This window comes from Chinchilla lanigera, unplaced genomic scaffold (assembly GCF_000276665.1).
Source record: "Chinchilla lanigera isolate Chin_1 unplaced genomic scaffold, ChiLan1.0 scaffold00068, whole genome shotgun sequence".
Lineage (NCBI taxonomy): Eukaryota > Metazoa > Chordata > Mammalia > Rodentia > Chinchillidae > Chinchilla > Chinchilla lanigera.
The window spans coordinates 7,861,585-7,886,880 of record NW_004955469.1 but is presented as its reverse complement, the minus strand read 5'-3'; the positions used below and the strand labels follow the sequence as shown (position 1 = coordinate 7,886,880).

Below are 25,296 nucleotides of genomic sequence, written 5' to 3'. Positions count from 1 at the left end.
GACTCATTCAGTGTTAAGCCCTCTTGAGTTTGATTTCTATTTTTCTCCTGATGAAACGGAATGTGAACTTTGAAAAAAGCTAATTAAAGATGTCCTTGTTGCTAAACTCAGCAGAAATGTTTTGTTTGTTTGTTTTTGTTTTATTACTTTGTTGAGACAGGGTCTCTAAATGTATTCCAGGCTGGCTTCAAACTTGTGGAGATACTCCTGCCTCAGCCTCCCAAGTGCTGGGATTACAAACATGTACTACACTATACCCTGCTTCTTCTCTGGCTCTTAAACTTTGGCATATTGTTTTGTAGACTAGACTCAATGTCTTCCCATACTACAGATTTCCTGGGTGATCTTGTTTACTTTTATTGCTTGTATTATCCTAATTAAAGCTTTTGGACAGTAAATAAGCCTTTATAAAACTGATGAATTTATAAAGATTACTGTTATTAGTTTGGTCATTTTAAATATAAAATCTAGAGTTCATGCTGCACTCATTGTTGCATATCTGGAATAAATTGATGAAATGCAACAGTAATTTAAATATAGCTGTTGCTTATCTAACATCAAACTGAAATACTACATGCTACCTAGGTGTTTGAGTAGTCAGAAAATATAATTTTAAAATCCTTTTTTTTTTAGGTGGATTGAGAGTCTATAAGCTAATGAGTAAGTGTATCGAGCACTTTAAAATACTATTTTATTATACTTTCTCAGTGATTTTGATTCTTCTTAGTAGTTATTCATATTTTCATAAAGTAGCTTCTGAAAATTGTTTTGTAGTTCTATGGGAAAATCGAACAGAATGAGGTTTGTGTGATAAACACTGCCCTCCTGTGGTTAAAGTACTTTGCAGAACTACTGGAGTGTTGTTTTTTGTTTTTTGGGTTTTTTTGGTTGGTTTTTTGAGACAGAACAGCATTATGTAATCTAGGCTGACTTTCCATTTGAGATCTTACTACTTATTCTATTTTATTCATATATATTTACAGTACATAATGATTGCATTTATGGTTGGGAGTTAGTACACAACCCCCACAACTGAACCCAGGGCCTGGTGTGCTAGGAAAGTATTCTGCCACTAAGCTACAGCCAAAGACCCCCTCCACCTTTTTAAATTCTGCAAGAGTCCTGCTAAGTTGCCAACACTGGCCTCAAATGTGATACTGTTGCCTAAGACCTTCCAAGTAGCTGAGATTACAGGTTTACCCACTTAGTCTTTTTATTTGCATTAAATTTGTGATAATAGACTGTAATAGTTTAATACCATATGTTTACTCAGAAATATATGGCCATTTGTTTTTCTTTTTCTCTTGTTTTTTTTTTTTTTTTGATGTCTGTACATTTTCCTCACTTCTGTCTGTATTTTTTAATGTAAATATAAATGAACACAAAAATTGTTAAGCTGTTGAAGGAAAAGATACACTTAAATATAGAAGTGCTAAAAGAAAAGACTAATCATTCATAGTTCATAAAATGTATAACCTCCATGGAATATCTACAATAATAAAAAATGAATAAACTAGAAAAAGTATTTTGTATAGTGTGACAGTAAAAGTTTTAATAAATTTAATATAAGGTACAGAGCTAGAGACAGGCATAGTTGTACATGCTTGTAATCCTAGCACTTGGGAGTCTGAGGCAGGAGGATGGCAGTGAATTTGAGGCCAGCCTGGGCTACAAAATGAATTCAAGGTCAGCCTGAACTCCATAAAGATAACCCTGTCTCAAAAGCCAAATAAAAGTTACAGAGGTCATACAAATGGTATAGAAGTAGACAGTGGTTTTGAATAACCAATTCACAAGTGATGAGAAGTTATTAAAGCACAACATTTATCAAAATATATGATGCTAGGTCAGGCATGGTGGTGTATGCCTGAAATCCCAGCACTTGGGAGGCTGAGGCAGGAGGATTGCTGCAAGTTTGAGGCCCGCCTGAACTGCATAGTGAAACCCTGTATCACAAAGACAAACGAAAGATGCCACTGCATAAAATCATACTCATAATGTCTATAATGATGCTTCAGACAAAGAAACCTAGCATCACTGGTTACTTTTGGAAGATACTAGAAAATTAGTTAAGTATTCTGAAAACTGATAAGTAGAAGGAAAATCAAGTTACTTGTCTTGAATTGTACTTCAGGGTGCCAAAAAGTTGATAGAGGAGAGCTTTGCTTCTTCATTGAAAAGCATTCTAGCTTCTAAATGAAAATGAAATGATAGCCTATCAGCACTTTTCAGCCCCTAAATAAAATGAGTCCCCTTCTAGGTAGCTTCCCAAAAGAGTTAAAGACATTATACTATAGTGATACATACATACTCATGTTCATAATAGGTAAATCTTGGAAGTAGCCTGTATGTCCAACAGCAGATGGATAAAGAAAATGGTATTTATACAGAATGGAGTACTACTCTGCCATAAAGAAGGTCCATTTGTTCATTTGTAGGAAAATTGCATCTTAGGACCATAATGGTAAGTACAATAAGTCGGACATACAAGCTTAAATAGTCCATGGTTTCTCTTACATGAGAAGCCCAAGATATAAATAAAGAACAAAATACAAGGTAGAGAATGAAAGATCTTTTCAAATGGGAAGGGTATCAAGAGATGGAGGAAGGGAAAGGGTTTGAAAAAAGAATTGAGATGTTTTTGTGCATATACCAGCTTCCCATAAGGAATGTAATCATGTAATGCAGGTAAAAATGTAATACTAATAAAAAATAAAAACAAAGTAATGAATTGAGGTAGTAATTATCAATGATGGCTAAAATCATCAGGTTAGAATGGGGTGGGAAACTTTAAAAGATGGATTGGGTATGAGAAGTACATTCACTTATCCAGTCCAAGGAATGGACTTGGAAACAAGAAACACAGTGAAAGCAGGACTTAAAGTCAGTCTCCTAAGATCAGGTGTCTGTATACAGGCACACCCGGGGCAGTTACAGCAAGCAGTTTATCCCCCAGTACACAGATCCTTGTGTTTTCACTGGCCGAGTGATGTGGTGTATGCAGTTTTCCTGGCAATCACCTAAATTTCGGTATTTCCTTGTAAGTCCGTGGTGGCAAACCTATGGCATGTGTGCCACAGCAGGCACGTAGAGCCCTCTCTGTCATCATGCAAGCCAAGTCGCCCTAGCAGCTGAGCTTTGAGTAAGAGTTATTTTTTCTAAACTTAAGCCTCAGTGTTCAGTTAAGTGTTGGCACCTTGCGATACATAAGTGGGTTTTGGGTTGCAGTTTGGGCACTCAGTATATAAAAGGTTCATCACTGTAAATATAGGGTATTCATTTTCTCCCTTTCCCACTCAAGCCATTTGTGAATAAAGAGCTTTCTTACTAATTTTTCTCTTCCCCATTATTTCACTTCCTTGGGAACCTTCTAGATGCATGAACTTTGTTTTTTATTTATTTTTTATTTTTCCTGGTACCGGGAATCGAACTCACTACCTTGAGCTTGCCAGGCAGGCGCTGTGCTGCTGAGCTAAATCCCCAGCCCTAGATGCATGAACTTTGTCACATCTGCGGGCTGTTTGTCACATCTGTAGGCCTATAGGCAATTTTAACCAATAGTGAATTTTTACCAAGTTAGCTACTTTGTCTTAAAAACAGACCATTTTAAGTTTCTGTTTCTTATATTGGGTAGACCATATGTTACGGCCTGTATCCAGATGTCTTCCCAAAGCCTCATGAGAGCTCATGAATAGGGAGTTTTGTAGGTGGCTAGACTAGAATTCGATGCTAGATTAAAGAGTGTGATGCTGTGATTAAGGGGGTAGATAAGGGAAGGCCACTGTGGGTGTGGTTGCTGCCGCCTAAAAGGCTGGTAGCCTGGGTGGAGTAAAGGGGAGAGGCAGGCTTGCTGCTTCAGCTTCTCCTGTTTCACTGCTTGTTGCTGTTGCTTGCTTGTTGCTGCCTTTTGTCTTCTACCTGCCATGAACTGTTTCTCTTCTGTGTTGCCCCTCTGCATGCCGCCCTGGCTTGGAGCAAGCCAATTATGGACTGAAACCTGTACGAAGTGTGAGCTGAAAAAGACCTTTCCTCCTTTAACTTTGGATGTTGGGTGTTTTGTCTCAGCAACAAGAAAAGTAGGTGAGAGCCAGGTGCGGTGGCACATGCTTGTAATCCCAGCACTTGGGAGGCTGAGGCAGGAGGATCATTGTGAGTTCGAGGCCAGCGTGGACTGCACAGCAAGACTGTCTCAAAAAGACACCCCCCGCCCCCAAAAAAAGATGAGACTCCATATTGGTCCCACTGATCATCTTGGTATCTCAAAGAGACCAAAGGTATTTTGTGTGTTCTGCTGTGGTGTGATAGGTAGTTCACAGTATTGCCTGTGCTTTCGGAGGAGGGGGTCCTTCCTAAAAGAGCCTCTTGGTGCACATCCTAATTTTCACGGGAGTACAAGGGACAGAGAATAAGCAAAATCCAGAACCAGGGAGACTAGTACAATGTACTTGTTTTCTTAAGTAAGGACTGGGTAGGAAAAATGAATTAGTACAAAACAAATGCCGTATGTGTTGGACCTTGGAGATGAATTTGAACAAACTATCTGTTAAAATAAGGGTTTTTTCCCAGCTGAGTGGGAGCACAGGTCCTGTACCACCCAGCTGAGGGAGAATGTTCATAAGTTGAAGCCCAGCTGGGACAATTTAGTAATTTAGCGAGATCCTATCTCAAAACAGTTGTTCAACACTGTCACAGTGGCTGTTAAACTTCAATATAACTTTTAGAGGTGACAAACATTCAAACCATAGCATGGAGAAAATTCCTTTTGCTTTATATATTGATGTGTATGATCATGTATGGCTTTAATCCAACACCTGGAATTTATTTTGGAATATTAAAAATTTCTATGAGATACTCATCTATATCTGTACCTGTGAACACACACATTTAAAAATTCCTAGAGCTATACATGTAAGATACTATAGAAAAATTAAATTGTACAACGAAAAATACAGTTAGGAAAAAAGCCACATATAGAAGATAGAATTTTGCCAGAAAATACAGAGAAAAACAAGATAATAGAAGTAGATTCAGATGACTCAGATATTGGAGTTTGAGCCTGGGGATTTAGCTCAGTGGCATAAGCACCTGCCTCGCAAGCACAAGGTCCTGAGTTCAATTCCTGGTACAAAAGAAAAAAAATGTTTGTTTAGGCCAAGTGTGGTGGCTCAGGCTTGTAATCCCAGCACTTGGGAGGCTGAGAGGCAGGAGGATTGCTGTGAGTTCAAAGCCAGCTTGGGCTACAAAGTGAGTTCAAGGCCAGCCTGAAGTGCATAGTGAAACCCCATATGAAAAAGCAAAAAAAAAAAAAAAAAAGATATTGGAGTTTGCAGACAGGAGCTTTAAAATAGCTATAATTAATATACTTACAGCTTGGAGTATAGCTCAGTGGTAGAATATTTGCCTGACATATTTGAGGCTCTATGTTTGGTCTCCAACACTCTCCCCTCCTGACTTATAAACATTTACTTAACGGAACAAGGTGGAGAATTTTGATGGAAAGTTTGAAACTAAACTAATGGAATAGAGAGGGCTGGGGATTTAGCTCAGGGGCACAGTGCCTGCCTGGCAAGCGCAACGTCGTGAGTTTGATTCCCAGTACCGGAAAAAAAATGGAAAATAAATAAATAAATAAATAAATAAACAAACAAACAAACTAATGGAATGGAAATTTTATTCTTTTTCTTTTCTTTTTTTTTTTTTTTTTGTCTTTTCTTCCGGTATCATGAATCGAACTCACGACCTTGCGCTTGCCAGGCAAGCACTTTGCCTCTAAGCTAAATCCCCAGCCCCTGGAATGAAAATTTTAGACCAAAGGAATATAATAATTGAAATTTAAGATCTCAGTGCTTAGGATTAAGATAGATTTTCTAGTTTTAGTGATTGTTTCTTCAGCTAGTTTAAAAGTCAGAAGACCAAAAAAAAAAAAAAAATTTAAAGGGGCCAGGAATATAATATAGCTCAGCAGCATGGTGCCTGCCTGGCAAACACAAGGTCCAAAGTTCAATTCTTGGTATCAAAAAAAAAAAAAAAAAAAGGGTCAGAAGACAGTAGGCATAGTGAAGCAGAAAGCTGGAAAAAAATGACAGCATAGAAGAGAGTCCTGTGGGACACTGTAAAAACAAAAACATTTAATAGTTGGATTCCAAGGAGGGAAGAAAGAGAATGGGGCAGAAGCTGTTTTGAAAACCTGATGGCCAAGAAGGTTCAAGAAGTGCTGTGACTGTCCAGCAGAAAATTATTTCTAGATACTAATAGTAAAACTGCCAACAACTAAACCTAGAAGATTGGTTGGAGACAGGGGACCTTTAAGTTGTAGAATCCATATGACTGAACTGATACTTTTACAGTGTTGAATAATTACCAGCCTAGAATTTTATACATAGTATCTTCCAAAATGAAGACAAAATAAATACAACTAAAAATCCAGTGAATTTGTCATTAGCAGATTCACACTAAAAGAAATATTAAATTGAGTTTGTCAGAAAAATAATTCTAAGTAGAAGCTTGGAGAGATACTAGACAGATAATCCATGGAAGGGACAAATAAGTGTACAAGTCTGAATGCATATCAGTTACATACAACAGTAACAAAAACATTGTGTGAGGTGACGTGGGGACAGTAACTGGAGTTAAGTTTTCTGAAGTTCTTGGAAGGGGCAATTAGAAAAACGGGAAACAAAAGAACTGAAGACATTACAGTGATACGTGTACACCCATGTTTATGGCAGCACAGTTCACAGTAGCTAAATCTTGGAAGTGGCCTGTATCTCTAACAACAGATGACTAGATAAAGAAAGTGGGATATTTATACAGAATGGTGTGCTGCATAGCAATAAAGAAGGATAAATTTGAGTCATTTATAGGAAAATGGATGCTCCTTGGGACTGTAATGTTAAGTGAAATAAATCAGACACACAAGCTTAAATATCACATGGTTTCTCTTACATGAGAAACGCAAAGTATAAGTAAGTTAAAGAGCAAAATAAAATATAATAGGGGAAAAAAGGGAGATAGATCTTTTGTAAATGGAAGGGACGAAGAGATGGAGGCCGGGAGAGGGGCAAGGGAAAGGAGACATAAAAGGAATTAGGATGTGTCATGTACGTGTATCAACTGCCCATGAAGAATGTAAGAATTACATGTTGCAAGCACATTAATAAAAATAAAAACAAAAGAAAAATGGAAAATCTTAATTTTGGAAATTAAGTAACTCTGCCAAATATTTTACATTTGAAGGAAGAAGTCACAGTGCCATTTAGAAAGCATTTTGAGCTAATTGTTGATGATAATACTACATTTTAATACTTGTGGGATATAACAAAGCTGCACATAGAAGGGAATTTATGGCCTTAGGAGCATGGTGCGTCTTTTAGAAAAGAACAGTGATAGGGCCTGAGGTGTGGCTCAGGTAGAGAACTTGCCTAGTTGGCAGAAATCTCTTAAGTTTCATTTCCAAAAAAAGCCCAAGAAAATAACAGTGATGACAATAATGGTTAAATATCCATCTCAAGAAGCTCATTTCTGAAGGTAAACACAGATGGAGAATACTTACCCTGGGATAAGACATTGTCACTTTAAAGCAGTTCTGATAATGTCTTTCATGTGAGGACATCCTTTCTTTCTCCTCTATTCCTGAAAGGTGATTTTGATAGATGCAGAATTTTGCACTAATGGTTCTTTTCTTTTCACACTTTAAAAATTTTTTGACTCTTCTCTCCATGGCTTTTGATGAAAAATCCACTGTCATTTGAACCACTGCACTCCTAATTGTCTTTTTTTTTGGAGACAGGGTCTCCCTGTGCAATTCAGGCTGGCCTTGAGCTCACTTTGTAGCCCAGGCTGATCTCGAACTCCCAACGATCCTCCTGCCTCAGCCTCCTGAGTGCTGAGATTATAGGCACACCACTACGCCCAGCTTTGCACTCCTAATATTTTTCCTGGCTGGTCAAAGTGTTTTTTGAGAGGAGGAGGGTCTTAGTTTTTCCTTTATTTAGTTTTCAGGAGTTCTTTTCTGGGTATAGATTTCTTTGAATTTGCCTTGTATGAGATTTGTTGTTCTTGAAATTTTTTTCCTTGAAATTATGTTTATCACCAAATTTGGGGGAGTTTTCTGCTATTCCTTCAGTTATGTTTTCTGCACTACATTGTTTCTCCTCACCCTTTGTGACTAATGACATGAGTGTCAGAGCTTTTAATATCTCTTTGAATCTGTTCATTTTTTCTGTTACTGTCTTTTCAAGTTTACTCTTTTTTTTTTTTTTTGTCTTTGTCTTTTTGAGACAGGTCTTGCTGTGCAGTTCAGGCTGGCCTTGAGCTCACTTTGTAGCCCACGCTGGTCTCTAACTCGCAACAATTCTCCTGCCTCAGCCTCCCAAGTGTTGGGATTACAGGCCTGCGCCACCATGCCCGGCCTTATTACTTACTATTTTATCTCTGTTCTGGTATTGAATCCTTCCGGTAAATTTTTAAAATTTCAGTTATTGTACTAAAGTTTTATTTTTTAAATTATATTTTTTATTTATAAACAAGTTTATATATAAATGAAGCCTATATATGTGTGTGTGTATCTTTCTTTACTGAGACTCTTATTGATTTCAAGAATATTCACACTGATCTCTGTTTTGTTTGTATTGTTGAGATGGAGTTTTGTTGTGTTCCCCAGTCTAGCTCTAAACTCCTGGGCTTCAGTAGTCCTCTAGCTTCAGCATCGTAAGGTGGGAGCCATACCTGGGTACCCTGAGTTCCTTAAAGCGTAGTAGCACTAGCGGCTTTTGTCTGATAATTCTAACATTTGTATTATTTCAGAGTTGTCATGTGTAGCTTGTCTTTTCCTGGTTGTATATGTGGAGTGATTTTTGATTGTATATTAAATATTTTGATGCTATGTTATGATACTATTTTTTCTTCAAATCCTATAAAGAAATGAACTTTGAGGAGGGGTGAGTGTTTTGTTTTTGTAGTGCTAGGGATTAAACCAATGGTCTTCACACTGAGTTATGTTCTCCTGTTCATTTTATTTTATTTTTTTTTTTGGTACCAGGAATCGAACTCAGGACCTTGTGCTTGCCATACAGGCGCTTATGCCACTGAGCTATATCCCTGCCCCTCTCCTGTTTATTTTGAAGCAGGATCTTCCTAAATCATTAGGTTGCCCAAGCTGGGCTAGAACTTGTGATCCACCTGCCTCAGTCTCTCAGAGTGCTGGGATCACAAGCACATGCCACTATACCTAGCTGGCAGAGTTTTAAAAAGGAGGTATTGACGTTATTAGGTCCAAGGCACAAGTTTCTACCCATCTTCTGTGCATTAAAATTGCATTGTCTGGCCAGGTGTGGTGGTGCCCACTTGTAATCCCAGCACTCAGGCAACTGAGGCAGGAGGATCTCTGTGAGTTTGAGGTCAGCCTGAACTGCAGGCAAAACCCTGTCTCAAAAAGACAAAAAAAGAAAAAGAATTGCATTGTCTAGTTTCCAGAGCGTTTGCAGAACTATTTGACTTTTTTTTTTTTCTTCCCGGTACCGGGAATCGAACTCACGACCTTGCGCTTACCAGGCAGGTGCTGTGCCGCTGAGCTAAATCCCCAGCCCCTGCAGAATTATTTGAATGTGTCCTTTTTTCTACTGCCTAGTGGATATTATGGGAATTAGGTGCAGATATTGTTTGTTTAACAACCTTACCTGTTTAACAACAGTTTGAAATTAGGACCAAGGTTTGCATGATTCAGAAGCCTTTGACAAAGAATAAACATGTCAGTCTCATAAAGGAAACAACTGTGGAACTTGCTAACATATTTAATTTGGAGGCTGAAGTCTAAGATATTGAAGAATTAGTGGAATATACTGAGGGAGAGCTAAGTACAGAATATTTAATAGAGTTGGAAACACAGAGAAGAGAAGGAGGAAGAAGAGAAAATAATTAAAAGTACTGTACTAAAGAAATTTGCTGCAAAGGGACTAGCGGTTGTGTTCTCAAAAGTGAGTGCAGTTATGTTATCACTAGAGGCCATGGTTTTTTTGAAACAAGGTCTTGCTATGTAGTACAGGTTGGCCTTGTACTCACTGTGTAGCCCAAGCTGGCCTTGAACTTGTGGCGATCCTCCTGCATTAGCCTCCTGAGTGCTGGGATTACAGGCGTGCGCCACCACCCCTGGCTGCTATCACCTTCTTGAGCTCTTTTCTCTTTGCAGGTACCCTGATAGTTTTTGACTCCTAGAGAGTTTTCAGCCAAATTACAAGGAAAACCTTAGATAAAAACAAATCTAAGGAAAACCTTGTGATCTGGCTGGAAAACTGGGGTTTTTATTTCTCTGGTTTGCTACACACCACCAATACTATCACTGTCTTCCCTCTCAGCCACCTCCTTTTAGGTGATATTAGAAATTGAACACAGGTGCTCTACCAAGGGGACATAGCCCTAGCCCCCGTGCCCCCGCCCCAGCCCCAGCTCCCCTCCCTCAGACAGGCTCTCAGTAAGTTTCCCAGACAGGCCTAAAATTTGCCGGTGTTTCAGCTTCTGGATGATCTAGGATTATGCCACCTCCCCGAGCTTGCTGCATACTTCTGTGATTGTATTTACCTTCGAACTTACACGATAGGACGACAGAAAAAGAATATAAATCGTGGAGATTACCCTTACACTCTTTGACACCAGAAGTTTCCCTCTCTTGGAGGTTTAGGTCTCTGTTCAGCTGCAGCTGGTATTAATGCCACTACAGCTGCTGCCTTGAGATTGCTGGGGAAGGGGCAGAAAGGAAAGGGGCAGCACAAAACAAGAAAACAAAACCCCCATATGATTTCCCCTCCCTCTGTGTGATGCCAAAGAGGGTACCATGTACTGTGCCTCAAATCAAAAAAGAGACTTGTCTTGGGATCCTTTCTGTCTGTATTTAGTGTGCTGTTCTGAGTGTGGGGCTGCTCAGTCCATTCCAAGTGCTACCAGAGGAAACAAAGCCAGGAAACTCACTGCCATACGTGTGGTTTTTGTGGTTTCCTCCCTAAGCCACCTACTGCCGTTTTCAGATGACTGCTTCATGTGTTTTGTTGAAACAGGATGGACTATGCTTCCTCTGTCTTTATTAGAACCAGAACACACATTCATTTAATTTCATTATAGCTATATTATTCATTTGTTTTGGTTAAGAATTTATTGCACATCCATGCAGTATAGTACTAGGTTTTTCTGGAAGTGTAAAAATGGATAATCTTAAGGTGTTGTGATAGGTAAAAGTAGTGATGTGATATGTGGGTAGAGGCACAGACAGCAAACAATTTCATATCCATTAATAGTTGATATTTTATTTATTAATTTTAGCTTTTGATCCATTCCTGCTTCAGAATTTCACACACTGTTAGTGATTGAGGGAGAAAAGGTGTGGGATGAAAATTCTCTGTGTATGTGTGTTTGGGATGTAATTTTATAAGAACTTAAAATAAATAATTTATTATCATATACTTGTTTCTCAGGTCTTAGAAAAATACCCCAATACACCCATGAGTCATAAAGAAATTCTTCAAGTTATCCAGAGAGAAGGACTAAAAGAAATCAGGTGAGTTTTAAAAATATTATTAGTAATAATTATAATACTTGATTAGATTATTTGGTAGTATATAGTAATATCCTTTAGTTGTATCTTGATTATTTAGTAAAAAGTGGTTTGTTAACTTCTGATTTATTCAGCTATCAGATTGCTAGAGTTTTTAAGTCACATCACAGGTCTAAAATAAAAGGTCAAAATGTTTCTTGGTGTGAAAAATAGCTATCTCCAAGCCCATGCACTTTAATTCATAGGAAGGCCTGGAGCCATCTGTGAGCCTTCACCTATTGCTTTAGGCTTTTGATTTATTATGTTAATGACCAAAAAGCATTTACTTATATGCTTTTTGGTCATTAGCAAATAAAATTATTATTGTCCAGGGGAGATGCTAGAGTTAGTCTAGAAGGAAATAATACTGTATTTGCCAAGAAGAATGAAAAGATAAATAAGATATGGGGAGGCGGAAGCAGGTGGATCAGTTGAGCCCATGAGTTTGAGACTAGCATGGGCAATGTGGAGAGATCCTGTCTCAATAAAAATAAGTTTTATTATGTCCAAATATAATAGACTGGGCCAATTAATACAAGATCAGAGATCATACACACTTTAATTCCTGAGATACTACAGTATAACAGCACATATCACTGTTCATAATCAAGACCCTGTGTTATCAAGAAATGTTAAAATTATGTAAGCTAGGCATAGTGGCACACACCTGTAATCCCAGGACTGGGGAGGCTGAGACAGGAGGATCATTGCGAGTTCAAGACCAGCCTGTGCTACAAAGTGAGCTCAAGGCCAGCCTGAACTGCATAGCGAGACCCTGTCTCAAACAGACCAAAAAAAAAAAAAAAAAAGTGAAATATAAGTTAGCATGTTGCATTCTATATAACATGTTCTGGAAAAATGAGTGTAAACATTTATAAGTTAAACATTAAGATGCATTTGAAAAAGAAGCTTTTAAAAGAATTTATTGCCAGACATTGTGACATATGCCTGTATGTCAGCACTCAGAAAACCGAGGCAAGAGGATTGCTGCAAGTTTGAGGCCAGTCTGGGCTACAAAGTGAGTTGAAGGGCAGCTTGAATTGTATAGCAAAACCCTGTCTCAAAAAAACAGGAAAAAAAAAAAAAAGTACCTATTATAAGTTACTTAAAAATTAATCACCCTTAATTTGTTGGTGACATAATTCTAAATTTTTATTTGAATTACGTTTCTGATTAGGATTAATTGAAGTACAGTATCACAGATCAGTTTGTACAAAGCTACAGGAGAAAAATGATAGTGTTTTTTTTCTATGAGAACTAAATTCTTTTCAAATACTGTGGTCTGATATCCTGTATACAGAAGGTCATACAGAAGAGGAATGAGCAAGAGATTTTATTTCTTTTTATAATATTAAATTTTTGAGACTTACCAGGCAGATATACTGGGAAATATATAGAGAAAAGATTCCATTAGTCCCTTTGGTCTAAATGTCTGTTGTAGTGTCATCTAACTCTAATGTAGAAAGGCCTTAGGGCATTAAATGTTTTATTATCATTTCCAGGCGGCAGACAAGAATAGTACATAGAAAAAGAAATCAAGAAAAAGAAGGAAAAAACAGGGGTTTTTTCCCGCTTTCTTTTTTTAAAGATTGTACAGCCGTCAAAAGTACCTCTGGCTTTGTAACACTGCATTAGCTTGACACTACAAGCATTCCTTCTTTCTTCCTTTCTTCTCTAACTTAAGTGCAGTTTTGTCTATTCTCATAGCTTTAATACCATTTATATTTTGTTAAGTCTGACATTTGTAGGGAAGTTGTATCTCCTTTCATCCTTTTTGTGTGATGACTCCTTAACTTTCTAGTACTTAGAACCCTTAGGAAATGACTACTTCTCAGCGGTATCTTCCAGGTGTAGCTGGTTTTTGGATTTTGAATCTGTTGCAAGATGCTACCTCTTCAATTTGTTGGAGATGAGAAGTTGCTGCCTGCTTGGCCTAGCCCCTGGTTCTTTGGCACTGGCCCACAGTATTTTCTTTGACTCTTTCACTTTGGCTAAAGTGGTACAGTCAGCAATAACAATAGCATCAAACACAGCCTAGAAAATGACAGACTGAGTTAACCATTAATTTGCCACCTTTAACCATATGAACTAGATTTGTGGTTATATGACAAATCTAAAACAAACCAGAGGACCAAGGATATAGCCCAAGCGCCTGCCTGGCAAGTGCAAGGTCCTGAGTTTGATTCCCAGTACCAACAAAAATAAAAAATAAAAAAATAAAAAAATAAAAATAAAACAAACCAAAAAACTATATGCAGTAAATATGCCCTCAATATGCCAATTTTACCCTTAGGGGAGAAGTTTAAAAGGAATTACAGAAAAAATGGAGAAAGAGAACAAGAAAAAGAGATGAGAAGCAAGGCTGGAGGATAAAGAGATATCACGCAAACTGGGAAGCTAGTGCAGAAGACAGGAAGGAAGGAAGAAATAAAAGGAAGAACAGAACAGATCAACAACCACAAAGAAACTAGAAACCATGTTTACACTCATATTAATCAAGATCGAACTATGAAGGAGAAAGAAAAACAAAAGAGAGAGGGAAAAAATGTCTACTTCTAGGTTTGTCTCTGTAGTCACTGGTAGACAGTGTGTGGAGACAGAGTCCAGATCCATATTGATTTATCCCAGCAGGCCAATAGTAGCTTTATGTCAGGGTAGTGGATAATCTCAGCTAGCCTGCACCTGTATTTCCCCTGAAGTTCAGGTTGGTTTCTTGCCATGAGGCCAGGACCAGACCCATTCAGCCTGTAGCCATCAGTACACCTGCTGTGTTCTTGAAGTCAGCTGGGAGCTGCTAAATGGACCCAGTAGCTGTTCTGAGTTCTGAGCTCAGCTGGCCCCTCTCAAAGATGACTCCCGGCCGGTTACCCTTTCCTGCGGGACTACTGAGCCCCAGCACTCACCCCCAGCTAGTGCAGTCCTCCACATCCACTGTTCCCTTCCACCCCTGCATCTCCCTGTGGAGGCCTCTGGTGTTGCCAGCAGTCACCCTGTGTTTGGAGGGTTGAACCACTCCTCCCACACAGTGAATCCTGACTCAGAAGGCTCTTGCCAGCTACCTCCTTCTTCATTGAAGTCTCTTTCTTGTCCTTCCCCGTGGGCTTCAAATCTCACTTCAGAGCTGGACGTGGTGGCGCACGCCTGTAATCCCAGCATTGAGGAGGCTGAGGCAGGAGGATCATTGTGAGTTCGAGACCAGCCTGGGCTACAAAGTGAGGTCAAGGCCAGCCTGAAATGCATAGGGAGACCCTGTCTCGAAAAGACCAAAAAAAACCAAAACAAAACAGAACAGATCTTGCTTCAGATCCTTCCTGGGTCAAAGAGGATCCACATTCTCTTCTTCCTCTAGTTGCTATATTCCAATATCTGGATGGCAACTCTCAGAGAGGCTCTTTCTCTGCTGCTTACCACTTTGCCGCCTTCCAACTCCTAACTTTCATTTAGTTATTTGACAGTTTTAACTTTCAGGTTGCAAGTTGAATATTCCTTTTTCAGAGGTTTTTGACTGACTTTGCAATCTAGATCACATAGTTCCTATTTTATTTTATTAGAGTATTCTTTATTCTTTCTTCATTATAACCAAGGCTTTAAGTGATATACTTGTGATTTTAAAAAATCATACATTTTGTTTATACCTTATATTAAGATAGTTCCATGACAGTGATAAATCTGTTCTTTCTGTAGGGTGTATAACTGAAATTGAAGACTTACTTGTTAATGCATATATGAAGCACCAGTGGTTGGAAGGTTGTATCCATAGTTATTGCTTCTTCTCTGTGGGTGGTGGTGGGTCAGATGGTAGGTAGTTTTATAATCTTTAAAATTTTTAGAAAAATTACAGATGAAACATACTGTGCTTCCTGAAAGTGTGCTGCTGCTATTTTTTCTTTGCATTCCTCAGATCTTGGTACATGTCGTACAACTCTTCTCCCTTTGTATATTTCCCTCTAGTCACATTTTGAAGAATCTCTTCATTTTGATTGGTGTTTTATATTTTATTTTAATATATTAAAGTGAGAACAACCCAGATGTCCACCACTGAAAGAATGGATAAACAAAATGTGCCATCTACATATAATAGAATATCATTTAGCCTTAAGGAAGAAATGAGATTATTGAGCATTTGGGTTGTTTCCAAGATTTAGCTATTATAAATTGTGCTGCTGTAAACATGGGTGCACATATATCATTTTGGTATGGTGTTTTCACAATATAATACCCATTGTTAATTTTCTATCATCTTGTTTTCAAGTTCTGTATCATTTTTATTTTATAAATTGTCTTTAAAATAAAATAGAAATGAGATTATTACAGTAGAACATTATAGATAAACCTTGAAAACATCATATTGAGTGAAATAAGCCAGAGCCAAAGCCGGGCGTGGTGGCGCACACCTGTAATCCCAGCACTCAGGAAGCTGAAGTAAGAGGATCATTGCGAGTTTGAGACCAGCCTAGGTTTCATAGTGAGCTTGAGGCCAGCCCAAACTGCATAGTGAGACCCTGTCTCAAAAAGCCAAAAAAAAAAAGCCAGACCCAAAAGGACAAATGTCCACTTACATGAGATACCTAGAATAAGTCAGCTTATAGAGACAGTAAAGGTTACCAGGACCTGGAATAGGGAGTTATCTTTAATGAGTGCAGAGTTTATATTTGAGATGATAATAAAACCTCTGGAAATTGATGGTAATAATGGTTGTACAACTTTGTGAATGTACTTGATACCATTGAATTGTGCCCTCAAAAGTGGTTATAGTGGTAGCTTTTATGTTGTGTAGGTATTACCAAAATCAACCAACAGAAGTGGCTGATTCCTGACTGAGAAGGGTTCAAGACTAGACTCTTTAAGAAGTTAAGTAATAAGATGTAAAATGATTTATCCAAAGTGAATTTCTGAATTTCTGAATGAGTTAATTAGAAATATGTATCCTATTGATGAAAATATTAAAACATTTAAATCAAATGTCTGTTTCTCAACTGTAAAGCATAGCACCATTTTAGAAATGGAGAAAAAGGCCGTCAATTTCCCCATCACAATAATCTTTGATTGTGTATCCAGTTACATTCTTCTTCTAAAAGGGATGATGCACATCCCTTTTAAATACAGTTTCCAATTTCCCAGTGGAGTCCATTTTTTTCCCTCCTGTACCACTGAGCCTCATCATCTGACTCCTTCCATATTAGTCATATGAAAGAAAGAAAATACAAGTTTTGGCGCTTGAAGTGAAATGGGGCATAACTTAGGTCTGGAGAATTTAAGAACTGATTCCAGTGTACTTGGTTGAAGTGAATAAATAGAAGCATTCTGGAGCTTTCTTAAAATAGCCTAAAGTAAGTTGATATTGAAGGTAGATGTTCAAAATGTAATTTGTAAATAAAAAGTTAATTCCTGGGTTATTTGCTACTAAATAGTTATTTTAGAAAATCATAGTTCTCAAAGGAATTTGTTTATTAAAAAAGTTTGAAAATTTATTGAGGAACGTCTTACTATGTTTTCAGCTTTTTATGGCTGAAATACAGCCTAATTGTTCTCTTAACCTGAATCCCCACAATAATGTGACAATTAACTCTGAAGGTTGAACATTTTAACGCAGAACTACTTGAAAGTAATGTGGCTTTATCTAGACAAGTTTTTTTTAAAAACAGATAGTATCCGTTGAGTAGAAATTTTACTGAGTTTGCTTGAAGACACCCCCCCATTTTCATTATCATAGCTTGTTTGTTGATCCTGGATCATGTTACACATTCATATGAATCTGCTGAAAGAATGGTTTGCTATTTTGTTCCCCTTCCGAGACACTGGAAGTGAAATCAAGGAGAAATGTGTCTATTTATATAGATTTTGAGTACATTCTTCAGATGCTCTTTAAGGGAAGCTATTCAGAATTTTATTTTACTTCCAATCAATGTAGCATTTATGGCACATGGCTGTCATTAGCCATCAATATGTAAAAAAGCCCCATAAAAATTTAAAATAGTTTCATTCTTTTCTTTGAGGATGAAGATGGAATTTTCAGGGAAACTTAACGCAGAGCACCTAGCTTCCCATCTTGTTTTTCTTTTCTCCTGACTTGAGTCCACATTTTTTCCTGTTACTACATACTATGCCACTGATAAAGTGCTGAGGGGCAGTTCAAACCCCAGGTTCTCAAATGTGCTGATATCACCACTCCCATACAGCTGTTTCAGGGAATTGGTATATTATTATTATTTAAAATTAGGAATTTATTTAGAAATTCTGTTTTCTCCAAGGCATATAGTTTTATAGTTTTTAGGGTCCAATCAGAAGACACATACTACATGGTAATTTGAACAAGGAAATTATTAGCTGGAAATTATTAACAGTTAACCAGGGTTAACAATTCAAAGTAGAGAAAATGCAAAAGAATACAGTCATAGCAGAATAGAGAACAACAACTACTTCTGGAGCTAAAACAGTGCATCGGAGGGAGGAGCAAGTTTTCAATGCTCCTCTGGTGCATTTCAAATCTTCTTGGAGAACACGGGATTCTGGCTTGCTTAGTGGATGACAGAGTTCACCCAGGAATAGCCACAGGACTGTTGTGTTGCTCTTGTCCAACTTGCTTGGAGCCCCTTGAGGCACCAGGAGAATTTTCTGCAAAGCCACCGCAGAGAGTTTTGCCTTGTTGAATGTCTTTTAGTGTCTCTCATGCTGCTGACAGTTGGATGCTCCCAGAGCCATCAGGCAAGGGTGTGCTAAAGGAAGAAAAGCACCTTCTTTCTGCAGTGCCCTCCCAGCACCCTACTGACAAAGCTTAACAGTGAGCCAGCTGGCAAAAGAGAACATTTTTAGGTTCAGCTCCATTATCACAGATATGGAAGGATGCAGAAGGTTGGATTTGGAGCTTGAAGTCAGTAAACTGATACATTGGCGCGTCTAATAGTTTTCTCAGAGAGTAAATATCCTCTGTTGTCTAGATCCACATACCACTTTGGTCTGCATTGTTTCTTTCTACCTGATGGATACACTACTGTTCTGTGTTCATTCCTTCCTTTACTTAATATTTCTTACCTTTACTTAAGATATTGAGCAATCTCTTATCATCATGATCCTGACAGTCTTTTAAAATCAGCTCAGATTTTACCTCCAGAAAGCTGACCTTTCTCCTTTTCAGTTTTTTTTTCCTTTTTTTTTTTGAAAGAAGGTGGCCTTGCACTCACTCAGCCCTGGCTGACCTCGAAGTTATGTCAGTCCTCAGCCTCCAGAGTGCTGAGACTATAACTAGAAGCATCACCACCATGGCAAACTCCTATCATAGCTGTTTTTTAACTGAGAAAATTTGTACATGGGAAGACACCTTAAAAAAACTTTATAATTGAGATTGTTTTAGAAATATCTTATCCCAACTTAAAATTTCAGATGGAATCAGTGTCACTTATCTCCAAATATCTACAAATTAGAATCTCTTTTTTTTTCTAGCCCTCTCCTAGTATTGTTTCTTTGGTTTAAGTTAAAATTTGTTTTTGTTTTTGTTTTTTTTTGGTTTTGGTTTTGGTTTTTTGCTGGTATCAGATCTGAACTCACGACCTTGTGCTTGCCAGGCAGGTGCTGTGCCGCTGAGCTAAATCCCCAGCCCCTTAAGTTAAAATTTGATTAAGAAATATTTCAGACTCTGAATATGACGTTAGTTACAGGTTTTTGTAGGTTCTGTTTATTAGGGTAGAGAAATTTTCCTTTTAATTTACTAAAGCTGTTGTAACCAAGTAACACAAATTGGGTGACTATACGACAGAAGTTTATTCTCCCATTATGTTTGTTTGAACTGGTGCTGGTAATTGAACCCAAGGCCTCATGCATGCTAGGCAAATTCTCTACCACTGAGCTATATACATATATATCCCTTGCCTTTTCAAAATTTTATTTTGAGACAAAGTTTTGCTAAATTGCCCTGTCTGGCCTTACACTTGTGATTCTCTTCCTTCAGCCTTTTGAATACTTGTCCTGGAAGTGTGAAATAAGATTATGGCAGGACTAAATTTCTTTTCAGGGGTCTGAGTGGGAGAGTCTGTTCCATATTTCTCTCCTTGCTTCTCTCCTGGGTGCTAAGAGTCCTTCCTTGGCTTGTGAATGCATCTGTCTGTACATCTATCATTATTCCAGTCCATCTTTACATGGTGTTTTACTTGTGAGTTTGTGTCCACTTTTCCATCGTCTTTCTTGCAAGGACTCTATTCTCACCAGGTCATTTACTTGAATTTAGTCTGACCCTTATTTTTAATGTTATTCCATCTTTTTTTTGGGGGGGGGGACTGGGAATCGAACTCAGGACCTTGTGGTTGCCAGGCAGGCAATGTGCCATTGAGCTATATCCTTGGCCTGTTGAGTTGAGTTGATAAAAAGAATCCATATATTTTTTTCCTTTTTCTTTTTTTTGTCTTTTTGAGACAGGGTCTCGCTATGCAGTTCAGGCTGGTCTTGAGCTCACTTTGTAGCCCATGCTGGCCTCGAAGTTGCAACAATCTTGCTGGGATTACAGGCGTGGGCTACCACGCCTGGCCAATAACTGGAGAGACATATCAGGTAGAGTGTTTGCCTGGCATGTATGAGACTCTGAATTCAAACACTGGAAAAAAGAAAAATGTTCAGGTCTTCTTTATCCTTATTTTTATTCTGTGTACTTGTTTTGTGATTATTGAAATCTCCATGTACAATTATTGTATGTTTTCCTTTTTTTTTTTTTTTTTACTGTATACTTTTCTATTACTCCTTTCAGTTCTTTTAATTTTGCTTCATGTATTTTGAATATTTGTTGACAGGTGTGTAGTGTTAGCATTATGTAATTACCATCTTTGTTCCTGGTAATATTCTTTGCTTTGAAGTCAGCTTTGTCTAATTTTTACTGTACATAGAACTTTGTTGACACTGCCTTCTGGCCTTCATGGTTTCTAATGAGAAATCCATGGTCATTTGAATCATTTTTTTCCTGTAGGCATTGCATTTGTTTTCTCTAGTTGTGTTCAAGTTACTTTTTTTTGCAGTGTTCTGCTGTGCCCCACCCACTTCTTCTTTCCTGTCCTGGTGATTGAATCCAGAGCCTCACACATGTTAGCAAGTGGTTTACCACCAACCTTCTACACTCCCAGGCTGCCTAGCAGTGCTTTATGGGAAAGATAGAAGAGGAGGATATATGAAAATCAGCCAAGGGATGAGACACAGGATAGAATAATAGTGAAGTATCAAACATAGCTTTCCCAGTTGTTCTCTGTGCATGGACTTAAAGGCAGCATTACTGTGTAGGCATCATGCATAATGATATGCGTAGAGTATTGTCAGTCAGTGAAACTCACCCAGTCCTTGGTGTCCTGAGTTTTTATTGGAATTCCATCATGTATGTATGATTGATTGCCCACATGGTCCATTTTAGTTTAGTCCTCATTTCTTCCGAAGGTCTGCTGACATCATCTGACTCTAACCCTTTCTCTGAATCACATTATTATTATCATCATCTGGTTCCTCTTCTAAGGCCTAGCATTTGATTACCTTCCAGAAGACAAAGAAAGTCAGACCCACATGTGAGCTGGGTTTTGACTTCCTTCTCCAGTATGCCAACTTAAAACTTTTCAGTGTTTTAGGTAATTGGTTTTTAAAAATTAAGATACAATTCACAAACCATGAAGGCCACCCTTTTGAAAAGTGCACTTCGGTAGATTTTAGTGTATTCCCTGAAAAAGAAATCTTGTACTTGTTACCTGTGTCCCATTAGCATACCTCCCTCCCCCAATGCCGCCAGTCCCACAGATCGACTTTCTGTCTCTGTGGATATGCCTGCTTTGGACATTTCATAAAAAGGGAGTTATACATTATGTGGTCTTCTGTGACTGTTTTCATTGTGGTTTTTTTTTGTTGTTGTTTGTTTGTTTTGCTTAAAATGAGAGTTATTTGAGTGTGGGGAAATAGTTTTACTGTCAAGACAGCATTTAAAAGGTAGCAGTGTGGGCCAGGGGTTTGGTGCAGCATCTGCCTAGCAAGTGTGAGGTCCTAATGGTAACAGTGATCTATGGTAGTAGAGTAGGTATCTATTTTCAAAGGATAAATAGTTCTTGATAAGTAGTAGGCTGTAAGAAAACGTTTGTTTTTTTTTTCACTTTATGAAAATATACTTGCATGTTTGTTAAAAATGTAGGTTTATAAGGTAGGTACAAAAGATACTTTTTCATATATAAATTTTCAGTTTTAGAAATTCCAGATTAAAACAAAAGTATGTATCCTCCTGCATATATTATAGTTCCCCCCTGCATGCTACTTTGAAATAAGTCACAGTCATTTTCTTGCTTGGACATTACAGGGTATATATAACAGATAGGAACTCAGAGGCTATTTCTGTGCAATTTGGACATTCTGGTTTAATATAAAAAATAGAACAACTAAACATATGCATTCTGTATGTACACTGCTGACAACATGCACATCCCAAATAACATAAAAAACAAGTGCTTATGTACTCTTTGAAGCCATTCCTGCTAGTTTTTTACTGTTACCACTTATTGTTACTCCTGCCTGTAAGCTGGATAGGTAATGTTTGTGACCACCACTAATGTTTATAGCTGTTTCTACAACACTAAGTAACTTTCCTTCCTTCCAAACCTTCCTTTTAAAGTAGCCATTGCCTCCTTGCTTTTTCCCTCTTTGGACTTTTCTTAAATGTGCTTTTGCTCATTGTACTATTAAACTACATACTATTAACACTATGTACAGTGTTATTGCCCTACTGTACTATTAACACTATGTACAGTGTTATTGCCCTACTGTACTATTAACACTATGTACAGTGTTATTTCCCTACTGTAATTTTTTTATTTTTGAGACAGGCTCTCATTATGTAGTTCAGGCTGGCCTTCAACTCACTGGGTAGTCCAGGCTGACCTTGAACTCCCAGTGATCCTCCTGCCTCCACCTCCCAAGTGCGGGGATTACAGGTGTGTACCACCACTCAGAATGTCTTTCTTGTACAATATTATTTTAATTATTTTATATGCGCTAATAAAGTTTTAGGAAAGAGTAGCATTCAGTTTCAGAGACATTTTTGTCTTACCTGTTGTTTTTGTTTTTTCATTTAGGAATACAAGTAGGAAAATAAATTAGGAAGGTTTTTTTGAGCATGAGTTTATCATCTGTGAGTTGAGCACAGCCCCATGCCCCTACCTCCCCTCACCCCTGGTCTCATTGTGTAGCTCAAGCTGATCTTAAATTCTCAGTAGGCCAGGTGGCCTCAGCCTCCTGGGTGCTAGGATTACAGGTGGGTGGTACCACACCTGGCAAATTGTTGATTTTCTGAATTAGACTATTCATAAGTCATCCCAAGGGCCATTTTATGTAATTATTACTTTTGATTTTTTTTTTTAACTTCTTTTTTTTTTTTTTGTACTGGTAATTGAACTCATGACCTTGCTTTTGCCAGGCAGGCACCGTGCCCCTGAGCTATGTCCCCGGCCCAATTATTACTTTTGATATGGCATGAATTTGAATATTTCACACTGTAAAAATGATATGGGTAAATTATGCTGCTAATGAATGTCACCATCTGCCTAGCTTCAAAATTAGTACCTTAGTTACTTTTCTTTTATTGCTGAGACAAAATATCTGACACCCAAAGTTAAAAGAGGAAAGGTTTATTTAGCTCACAGTTTGTAGAGGATTCAGTCCATAACTGGCTGGGTCCCAAGGCAGTAGCAACAGTTCATGGCAGCAGAAGATAGCAAAGCAACAAGGGAGAGAGAGACAAGCCTCTTTCTGTCCTTTATGTTGTATCCAGTCTACTGGGATTAGGTGATGCCAGTCCAATCAGTGGACTGATCCAGTAATCACCCACGCTTAATCCCAGCATTGCACTATGAATCTATCACACACTCTAGGTTCAGCCACTTGCGAAAAAACCCTGTAACCCCATGAGGCTCTGGGGGGACATCTAGACACAAACCATAACATTCTGCCCCTGGCACCCCCTGCAAAGACTAATGCACATCCCTTTATGCAAAAGGCATTTAGTTCATTTCCAAGAGTTGCCGAAGTCCTAATAGTTTCAGCATTGCTGAAAAGTCCAAGTCAAAAGTCTCCTCTGAGATTTAAGGCAAACTCTTAGCTGGCAGACCCTGTACAAATGAAGAGGAAGTTAATCACTTCCAACATTCCATGGCATAAGACAGACATTTCTGTTCCAAAAGGTACAAAAAATGGATAGAAAGGAATAGGAGCAAAGCAAGTTCAAAATCCAGCAGGGCAAACATTAGGTCCTGTAGTTCCTTGTGTAGCATCTGAGGCAGTCTGTGAACTCTGAAGGGCTTGGATGGCTCTGTCCTGTGGCACAGCCAGTCTCCCATGTCTTCTTTCTTAGGCCCGATCCGCTCCCTCCTTGTAATTACCCTTAGATGATCCATGTTCCTGGCTTCTTACAGCTTCATACTCACAGCTTCACATACTCCCCTCTCGGGCACACTGCTTAGCCTCCCAGGCCTTCTGAAATATGGATGGAATTCTGCCTGATCCCACAGCTCTTCCATTCTTTATGCACCTAAAACCAGCACCACATGAATGGTGCCAGGGTCTGCTGCCAACAGGAGCAGTAGCCAGGCTTCCTCCTCTCTTGGCTGTGTAGGGTTGGGTTCCTGAAGCGCTGAGCGTTCTGAATCCAATTCTGAGGAACAAATTCTCTAGCTACAGCCATTCTGGAGCATACTGTTCTGCAGCTTTCTTCTCAAAGCAAAGTCAGTCTTTCTTTCTTTCTTTCTTTCTTTCTGGGACAGGGTCTCATGCAAAAGCAATGTCTTTCACTTTTGCAATTTTGAGGCTGCAAAGGGTGGAGTTCTACTGCTTCTTCTGATACTCTCAGGCCATCTTTTTTAGTCTCTTATTCCTTCTCGGCATTCACAGTCAACTCTACACTATCTTTGCAGTCCACAGCTTTATTGGAGTTTCTTGCTAGCCAGACTCAAGACATTCATTCATTCATTCATTCATTCATTCATTTATTTATTTATTTATTTATTTTCCCTGGTACTGGAAATTGAACTCATGACCTTGTGCTTGCCAGGCAGGCGCTGTGCCGCTGAGCTAAAACCCCAGCCCCTTCAAGACATTTTAGATTATTCTGCTAGATGCTTTGCTCGTAAGTCTCAACATAAATCTCAACATAGAAAGCACCCAGCAGTAGCCGTGCCACTGCCTCAATATTTTACTGCCTTGAAATTTCTTCTGTCAAATCAGTCTGCCACTCTTACTGTCAATCTCTGGCAAAGTCTGTGGACATGAGCAAAATACAGATAAACTTTATGCCAAGCCATAGTACACATTACCTGAAGTCCACCAGCCAGTGAAGTCCTTCCCAGCAGAAACATCCTGAGCCTGGTCTTTACCAGCTTTTTAGTATTCTGAGTTCTAACCAGAATGTCCCAAGCAGTACAGCATAAGGCATTCCAGGTCTGCTTTTTCAGCTGACATCTCTAAATCTTTCCAAACTGTTCCTACAAGCCATTCCCAAAAGCTCCCAAACCACATGGTCAGGTACAGTCAGCAACAACCCAACTCCTGGCACCAAATTCTTATTTAGTTTTCCCTTGTTGCTGAGACAAGATACCTGACACCCAAAGTTAGAAGAGGAAAGGTTTATTTAGGTCACAGTTTGTAGAAGATTCAGTTCACAACAAGTTGGCACCAAGGCAGAGGGGTCACAGTTCATGACAATGGAAGACAGCAAAGCA

At 38.6% G+C, this 25,296-nt stretch overlaps 1 protein-coding gene across 4 annotated transcripts in view; it reads left to right on the top strand.

Annotated features, from left to right (window-relative positions):
* The window catches only part of Asxl2 (additional sex combs like transcriptional regulator 2), a 137,710-nt gene that overhangs the window by 36,859 nt on the left and 75,555 nt on the right, over window positions 1–25,296 (top strand). For 3 of the 4 annotated variants that reach the window (XM_005400414.2, XM_013522575.1, XM_005400412.2), the window contains exons 2-3: window positions 11,463–11,545; window positions 12,882–12,884. In XM_005400414.2, coding sequence (XP_005400471.1) covers window positions 11,463–11,545; window positions 12,882–12,884 — 86 coding nt within the window. The remainder of the gene's footprint in view (window positions 1–11,462; window positions 11,546–12,881; window positions 12,885–25,296) is intronic. The other variant, XM_005400413.2, reaches the window with a different exon arrangement.